Raw genomic sequence first — 9,198 nt, 5'->3', positions numbered from 1 at the left:
ACCAGGCCTGCACGATCTTCTCCCTCCTGCCCATGGCTTACGGATGTTATTCGTTAAGAACGGTCCACCCTTCGAGCAGCTGAGCGGAGATAGCGCAAGTCCAAAGACGGTCTGGACCTTGATAGGTATCGCTCCCTCCTTAAATCCTTCTCTTCTCACATAACTGGTGCTAAAACACTCTACTTTCTTTACAAAATTAACTCTGCTTCAAACCCCCACAAACTTTTCTCTACCTTCTCCACCCTTCTTAACCCACCTCACCCACCACCTCCCTCCACCCTGACAGCAGACAACTTCTACTCCTTCTTTGAGAAAAAAGTCGGAGACATTGGCAGCGTTTCCCAGGACTCCATTGTTCTTAAGGACTTAAGAAAGCTCTTAAGAAGGGTTCGGCTAAGAAGGAGCGCTAAGATAGGGGTGTTTTCCAGACCCGTTCTTAACTGCCTTCTTAAGATCCCGCCAAAGAAGCCTCTTAAAAAGCTATTAGTGGGAGCTGTCCACTGCCGTGGTGTTGAAAGTAAATCAATCGATGCCAGGAAAATCGATCACCCACCACTTTATCCGCGCATGAATCACACACAACACCGTGTAAGGCCGTAATCATAATACATATTGGGGGGACACATCCACCCCAATATTCAAATCTGGTCAAAATGTCCCCCCCAATATATTGATATAAAAATTAGTGCTGTCAGTTTAACGCGTTATTAACGGCGTTAACGCAAACCCAAATTAACGGCGTTAATTTTTTAATCGCGCGATTAACTCTCTTTTTGGCCTAGCAAACTTTGTAGTTTTTTTCACATGCTGTTGCAACAACTGCCGACGTTAGAAAAACTACAACACCACACCGGGTCTAGCTATACCGGAAACAAACAACAGGCACACACACTTGTTTAGCTTGCGAGCCGGTTAAAGAGTAGTAGCAGAGCCCGTTTACGGATATTAGACATCGAAATGGATGCCAATAAGATTTTGAATGGAAAGTTTACTTTCCATAAAGTTGCCAAATGGTTCCATTGACAAGACCAAAGTGATCTGTGTGTTTTGTCGTTGTAAGCTGAGCTATCATCGCAGCACGTCCAGTCTGAAATACCACTTGATGGCCAAGCACACAGCTGATGCGATTCATGCAAATTCCCCGCCCCCTCGTCAAAGCCAGGCGATTGCAATGTTGTTTTCAACAACAACAAAAAAATTGCACAAAGCAATCCGAACCACTTTTCCATGGTGATAAGAGCATTAAAATTTGAAAAAAGAATGGGACAAAAAGAAATCAGGGACATTTAGAATAGATAAAAATGTGCGATTAATTGTGATTAATCGCGAGTTAACTATGACATTAATGCGATTAATCGCGATTAAATATTGTAATCGTTTGACAGCACTAATATTTACTAAAAGTGTACTGTGATACAATTTTTTAAAAGTGTGTTCAACATATTAACTTTAAAATTGGTAAAAGCATGATGGTAGTATACTTTTCATATATTTACAGATAGTACACTTTTTATTTGTATATTTAAAATATAGTATTGAAAATGTGAATATGCTTGAAATACTCTTAAGCATACCTTTTTTTCACCTGGGATCATACCAGAACAAGTAGCATTTGGGGCAAATGAGGTCTGCATATGAACCGCCCCAATATAAGCAGTATATAATTTACTAGTAAAATGGGAATAGATACTAGTAACTATTGGAATAGATACTAGTTGGAAACAAATAGTAGATATCTGTAAAGCAGAGCCCCATAGAATACAATTGTAAAAATGTGCAATTTGTTACTAGTAAAACGTGAATAGATACTAGTAACTATTGGAATAGATACTAGTAACTAAAGAATAAGTACTAGTAACTAGTGCTGTCAAACGATTAAAATATTTAATCGCGATTAATCGCATTAATGTCATAGTTAACATAGAAAAAGTGTACTATCTGTAAATATATGAAAAGTATACTACCATCATGCTTTTACCAATTTTAAAGTTAATATGTTGAACACACTTTAAAAAAATTGTATCACAGTACACTTTTAGTAAATATTAGTGCTGTCAAACGATTACAATATTTAATCGCGATTAATCGCATTAATGTCATAGTTAACTCGCGATTAATCACAATTAATCGCACATTTTTATCTATTCTAAATGTCCCTGATTTCTTTTTGTCCCATTATTTTTTTAAATTTTTATGCTCTTATCAACATAGAAAAGTGGTTCGGATTGCTTTGTGCAAATATTTTTTTATTGAAAACAACATTGCAATCGCCTGGCTTTGACGAGGGGGCGGAGAATTCGCATCATCTGTGTGCTTGGCCATCAAGTGGTATTTCAGACTGGATGTGCTGCGATGATAGCTCAGTTTACAACGACAAAACACACAGATCACTGGTCTTGTCAATAGAACCATTTGGCAACTTTTTAAAAGCAAACTTTACATTCAGAATCTAATTGGCATCCATTTCGGCATCTCGCGCTCGTCATCCACTCAAAACGTAACGTTAGCCTACTACCAGAGAATGTCTAATATCCGTAAACGGGCTCTGCTACTACTCTTTAGCCGGCTCGCAAGCCAAACGAGTGTTTGGCGTGCCTGTTGTTTTGTTTCCGGTCTAGCTAGATCCGGTGTGGTGTTGTAGTTTTTCTAACGTCGGTAGTTGTTGCAACATCATGTGAAAAAAACTACAAAGTTTGCTAGGCCAAAAAGAGCGTTAATCGCGCGATAAAATAATTGACGCCGTTAATTTGGGTTTAACGCCGTTAATAACGCGTTAAACTGACAGCACTACTAGTAACTTAAAAATAGAGACTAGTACGTTTATAGAAATAAATGTTAAAACGGCGTGTTCTGTGAGGTGTGGTCTTTGGTAGCCAGTTTGCATGTCAACTAAATATCTTCAACAGCTAATTTGCATGTTAACTTGATATCTTCAGAAGCTCATTTGCATGTTAACTAGATATCTTTCGGGATATGTCGGAATAGTTACTAGTAACTAAAGAATAGGTACTAGTATCCAATGAAAACTTACTAGTAAAATGGGAATAGATACGAGTAACTATTGGATTAGTTACTAGTAACTAGTGCTGTCAAACAATTAAAATATTTAATCGCGATTAATTGCATTAATGTCATAGTTAACTCGCGATTAATCACAATTAATCGCACATTTTTATCTATTCTAAATGTCCCTGATTTCTTTTTGTCCCAATCTTTTTTCAAATGTTAATGCTCTTATCAACCTAGAAAAGTGGTTCGGATTGCTTTGTGCAAATATATTTTTTATTGAAAACAACATTGCAATTGCCTGGCTTTGACGAGGGGGCAGAGAATTCGCATCAGCTGTGTGCTTGGCCATCAAGTGGTATTTCAGACTGGACGTGCTGCGATGATAGCTCAGTTTACAACGACAAAACACACAGATCACTGGTCTTGTCAATAGAACCATTTGGCAACTTTTTTAAAGCAAACTTTCCATTCAGAATCTTATTGGCATCCATTTCGGCATCTCGCGCTCGTCATCCACTCAAAACGTAACGTTAGCCTACTACCAGAGAATGTCTAATATCCGTAAACGGGCTCTGCTACTACTCTTTAGCCAGCTCGCAAGCCAAACGAGTGTTTGGCATGCCTGTTGTTTTGTTTGCGGTCTAGCTAGATCCGGTGTGGTGTTGTAGTTTTTCTAACGTCGGTAGTTGTTGCAACATCATGTGAAAAAAACTACAAAGTTTGCTAGGCCAAAAAGAGCGTTAATCGCGCGATAAAATAATTGACGCCGTTAATTTGGGTTTGCGTTAACGCCGTTAATAACGCGTTAAACTGACAGCACTACTAGTAACTAAAGAATAAGTACTAGTAACTTTAAAATAGTGACTAGAACATTCATAAAAATAAATGTTAAAACGGCTTGCCATACATCTGACCAGTCCAGTGCTGTATGAGAGGCCTAAGGGTAGATGGGCGAACAGCTTCCTGGATAGATACCTTCTCTGTGTTGTGCTCTATCTGACCTGAGGACAGCATGTTCCATACTGAGGCAGACAGACTTGCAGTTTTTTTCTCAGTCAACTCCTTTGTACATGCCGAGTACATGGTATGTAGGGTACATGGTGTGATACTTTCCTCAGCATTTTACAGATTGCACATGTGAAAAAAGTAAGTACTTCAAATTGTATTTACATTGTGCATTGCACAAGTCATATAATCAACGGGTGTTATAAAACAAAAAATACCCTTAAGCAGTTAATGCTTCTCTCAATTATTACATTATTACAAAGCCTACTGTTTTCTTATGCTTTGCATAAGAAAACTATTTCTCAACCTATTCCTCAGTAGAGCCAAGAGGTAGGAGAGGCTTAGGCCTATTAGCATGTGCTACAGGCAGACGACACAGGACTTTGTGCAAGGCCTGTCTTGAATGTATACTATGCTTTATTGTCTCTCATTTTGCCTATCTCAGTTCAGTTACCTATTATTATCATGTTACAACTTGTTGATTGAATACTTAATTCCTGTAACAATTTAGGCAGTTAAATAGTTCACCATTAGATTCTTTACCCTTAGGTTTTTTTGCTGCCTGTGTGTGTTCAATTTAAATGTCCTAGTCAATGTCCTTGACTAGCAACTGGCAAGGAGTCATCTTGACCTGTCCCAGTGACTGAAAAGAGAATGTGGTGACGTAGTAGCCTCATGTCATGAGCGGCAGGGCACAGCTGATCGAGTGATGACGAGGCGGTGTGACACAGGAATAACTGTCTGCGTCGAAGTAACTAACAACGATGGTAGCAAGACAAAGATAATTGACGAGGTAAAGGCGACATGATGTTGTTTAAATGGGCAGAATGTTATTGCTCGCTGTACTGCTTGGGCCATCGCTTAGGTTTTACAACATCTCAACACAAGAACAGTACGTTAGCTAGCTACCTATACATAAGTCAGTCGACAAGAGCTAGCTACGATTTAGTTTGGGGATAGCTAGCTTCGCAGCTAGCAAGGCAACGTTTCAGGCAAAGCGAATCCGTTTGGGTGGACTGAGGTAGTTAAATATATAAATAACGACCACGTCCTTAGGTGACTGTCTACTACGTGCGTTTTTCACAGAGAGGTATAGCAAAACAAGCATCAAAGAAAAACGAGCTACTACAATAACACGATGCTTTTCATTCTAGGTTTACTGACAGAGCGCAAATGAGGTTTCGGCTCATGGCAATGCGTGGTTTCCGCGCAATCAAACAGGGGCCTAGCAAGGCAGCTTGGTATTACTTAAGTTTCATAAACAATAGCAAGCTGTCGGTGTTGGGGAGTTAAGTGAGGTCTTCAGCCTCCGAAGAAGTTGAACAGGTCGCCATGGTTGCATTGTTAAATGACATGTATGCAGAAAGCTTAAGCTTAGACCAGGTACACGGACAGCATAACTAGTTGTATTTGCAGGGCAGTCAACGTTGTTATTGTTTATTTTCCCCTCGACGCAAACCGATGACGTTAAGACATCACTAATCAGTTGCGAAAGTGCCTATATATATATATATAGTCTATTGATATACTTTAACGGACTACCTGAAATTCTGATATGCTTTAACGGACTACTTGAAATTCATAGATTGTATATGGCTAGCCTTTATTTAACTTTATTTTTCGGAATGACTACATAACCAATCACAACAGGCTATTGCCTGCAGTTTCCAGCCTCCTTCTACCTGCACGGACTGAGCGAGCCTGTCAGCCGACTCCTCGCACTCTGGTTCTAGCTTGCATCTGTCATGTTACTCGTGTGGGTGGATTACACAACCAAACTGGTCTGATGCAAAACACGTGTCTGTGTCATCAAGGAAAGTATGCAACTAGCTAGAAAGAGACAACACAGAGCCGAACTAAGTATATTTTAGGCGAGAAATGGCTGGATAGGGATGTCCAAATTCTACATCGTACTATTTGAAACGTATCCATGAAAATCTAGCCAATCTTCAGTGGTAGTTTATTTACATTTGAAGGTTGATGCTGCGTTACGAGGTCAGGATGTGTTTGCCTTACAGAAGTGAAGATGAAACGAACATGACCAGCACCGATGGCCTCTCTAAATGCGAGGCGACCCGGCGGGAGACGGGGAGACGGGCACCTGCCGAGATGCTTCACCTTATGTTCGCCGTCATTGTGTGGCTCGTGACGGGTACTACCATCTCCAGTCTTAACAAATGGATTTTTGCCGTGTATAATTTTAGGTATCCGTTACTACTGTCTGCTCTCCACATGCTGACAGCTATAGTGGTGGACTATGGTCTTATAAAACTACGAGTAATCCGACACAAAGGGGCTGGCCAGAAGGACTTGACCACCAGCGCCAAATGCAAGGTGTTCCTATTGAGCTTGACGTTTTGTGCTAGCATTGCTTTTGGTAATGTGGGTCTGAACTATGTCCAGCTATCCTTTGCTCAAATGATCTACACCACCACGCCAATCTTTACCCTTGCCATTTCCACTCTAATCTTGGGAAAGCAACACCATATTCTCAAGTACACGGCTATGATGCCCATCTGTCTTGGAGCCTCCTTCAGTATCATGGGTGAGGTCCAGTTTGACCAGATTGGCTGCTTCTTTGTGTTTGCCGCTACCATGCTGAGAGGAGTCAAAACCATCCAGCAAAGTGAGTACAGTCAGAGTTTTTAACCCTTGGGAAATCTTATTCAAATATATTTTATTTGTTTTGTATGTTTTTTGCAGGCAAAATGTACAGTCGGAAGTGTTTTCTAGCTTTGGAGAACTTATAATTGCTGAGTGTTCTTTTCCCCCTCTGGAAAATTAGGTTTCAAAGCAAATGTCTATGAAATCCTGGTGTTACCTTCCCTCTAGTCTCCTAATGTGGCACATATATCTTCTTAAACCACTTAGGTAGTTGAATAGTTTATAAAGTTTTGACTCGCTTGTCCATATAGCAGTTTTGTGTTCTAACATATATTTTCTAAATTTCCATCAACGTTTTTACTCACAAGTGAACGGTGCATGGCAATTTATTGATCTCCGAAATTCTTGTCCAGAACAAGTCAGGGCTCGACATTAAGGCTTGTCCGGGACAAGTGGATTTTTTTGTGGGACAAGTGGAAGAGAAATGTACTTGCCCCACTGGACAAGTACACAAGTTAAAACTCAAGCAAAATAAAATGCCATGTTACGTTATGTGCCAGTCATTACGTCTATTTTACTGATTTTATTTGACTGAATTCTGCATTAGCAAAACACAAAAAAGTGGCTTTTATCCCAAGATCTCTACAGACCGTGCAGCTAATTTAAAGGTGACATGACATGCTGTTTTTGGATGCGTTTATATAGGCTCACTCATTCATTTCAATGTGGAGAAAGGCGGATATCGCGAGCCATAACACCAACAGCAGAACGGTTATCCAAATAACAAAGAAGTGTACAACACTGGCGTTACAGCGTTTGTATTCACACACACACTTGATGCCATTTATCTTTACGTTAGCAACAGTAACTCAGCTGTTAGCTGCAGAACTAATGTTACAGCCACATTCTAAGGGTAGCAAGCTAGGTAACCATATACAGTAAAGCAACAAAATGATATAGCTTTAGTTAACTTACTTGTCGAAGTTTTGTAGCTTGACCAAGGAGATTCAGTAATTATCCAGAATTTAATTTCAGCAAGGCCAGCTTTGTGTTGGCTCAAGTTGAGGAAACAGTAGTTGCTGAAATGTTTAGCGCAGACATGCAAAACTTTGGGAAGTTGTGTCGGCGTATTTCCAGCGAAAATAAAATTGAGATATTGGTTGTGCAGAGGCTCGGATGAAGGAATTAAATAAAGATTTGAGCTTGCATTTGTACATCCAAGCACTGAGCAACTGTTGTGCTTCGTTTGTTTGCTCGCCATGATGTCTCTCCAGGAAAAACCGATATCGCACTTGCCCTTGCACGGTGGTAGCTCAGTTTCTCATGGGCGGGCCAGATGATCTGGGCGGGCAAAGCATAGAGAGGGGAGGTAAACTTTCTCGTATCTACGTCACTTGGAGGAGATTTTTAAACAGAGCGTTTGAGCCTTCATTTTGTCAAAGGCGGAGAAGAACTCCCAGGGCTTTGTTTAGACCTATCGAAAATTCTAGCCACTGGGGGACCAAAGACAGGCTAGGGGAACTCATATCAATGTTAAATAACCTCATAAAATGAAGTTTTCATGTCATGTCACCTTTAATGCCCAACACTTGAAAGGGGGCTTATTACATGAATTATTTACTGTGTCGTCTCAGTTACACTGTCAGGGCTTGGAAATACCGTGACTTGCTAAAGTAGGCAAATGGCTAGTAGAAGATAACATTTCGTAATCATTTCAGTAAATCGAATAGCTGCACGACCCAGTGAAATGTTTTAGCCAGCAACTAACGTAATTTAGCATCGCTAACGACATTGGCTAACTCAACTTCGGTAGGCTATCCTCTGTATTTGCAAGCCAACTTACTTATACTATATCTAACATAATTTTGTATACTTTTACATATATTTATTTAGCAGACACCTTTATCCAAAGCGACTTTCAAGAGAGAGCTTTACAAAGTGCATAGGTCACGGATAATAACAACAAGATAGCCCCAAAAACATTGCGAGTAGCCAAAACATGAAGCACATTGTGAACAACCAAAATAAGTGCCAAAGGGAAGAACCATAAGATCATGTAGTTAAGCAAGTTACGATACATTACATTACAATACATGAGACAGTCGGCTGCTCTTGCATTGCCGGGTTAGGAAAGTCATGTAGCCATGCAGCAGCTATTCTGTGGAAGGTAAAAAATAAACTGCCTACTACATATGCACAGCACTTGACAAAATGTACTTTTACACTTGTAGGTTAACGCTAGTTTAACAAGTTACAATTAAACAACATGAACCGCTATAAGTGCAAGTTTACCTGTAGAAAAACAACTAAATGTTGGTGTTAATTTTTTCTACAATTTCACTTTCTACCCAGCAGAGGCTGATTTACCAAGGGATCCTTTAGAAGGTGTATACTTAACAGTTGAATGTTAGCTGATATTTAACAGTACATTTAACTGATACAAATGCTGTTAATGCTTGTTAGGTACTACACAGCTGCCAACGCCAACACAAAAACAAATCTAAAATAATCAATCTTTACCCGGACAAGTGACTTTTCTGCATGGACAAGTGCCTCAAAAAGTTAAGTTTGAGCCCTAAA

The 9,198-nt window shown here is 39.9% G+C and overlaps 1 protein-coding gene across 5 annotated transcripts in view; it reads left to right on the top strand.

Annotated features, from left to right (window-relative positions):
* Positions 1 to 9,198, top strand: part of slc35e4 (solute carrier family 35 member E4) — a 26,133-nt gene continuing 16,935 nt past the window's right edge. Inside the window, exons 1-2 of one of the 5 annotated variants that reach the window (XM_084686281.1) lie at positions 1 to 125; positions 6,033 to 6,640. In XM_084686281.1, the coding sequence (XP_084542407.1) occupies positions 6,052 to 6,640 (589 nt within the window). In that variant the 5' untranslated portion in view covers positions 1 to 125; positions 6,033 to 6,051. Of the gene's footprint in view, positions 126 to 4,644; positions 4,808 to 5,678; positions 6,641 to 9,198 lie in introns of those variants that run through there. The other 4 variants (XM_084686282.1, XM_084686279.1, XM_084686278.1 and 1 more) reach the window with 4 other exon arrangements.

Source organism: Hypomesus nipponensis, chromosome 22 (assembly GCF_054491055.1).
Source record: "Hypomesus nipponensis isolate SF chromosome 22, ASM5449105v1, whole genome shotgun sequence".
Classification (NCBI taxonomy): Eukaryota; Metazoa; Chordata; class Actinopteri; order Osmeriformes; family Osmeridae; genus Hypomesus; species Hypomesus nipponensis.
The sequence above is the reverse complement of the archived record's forward strand: the minus strand, read 5'-3'. Positions and strand labels throughout refer to the sequence as shown.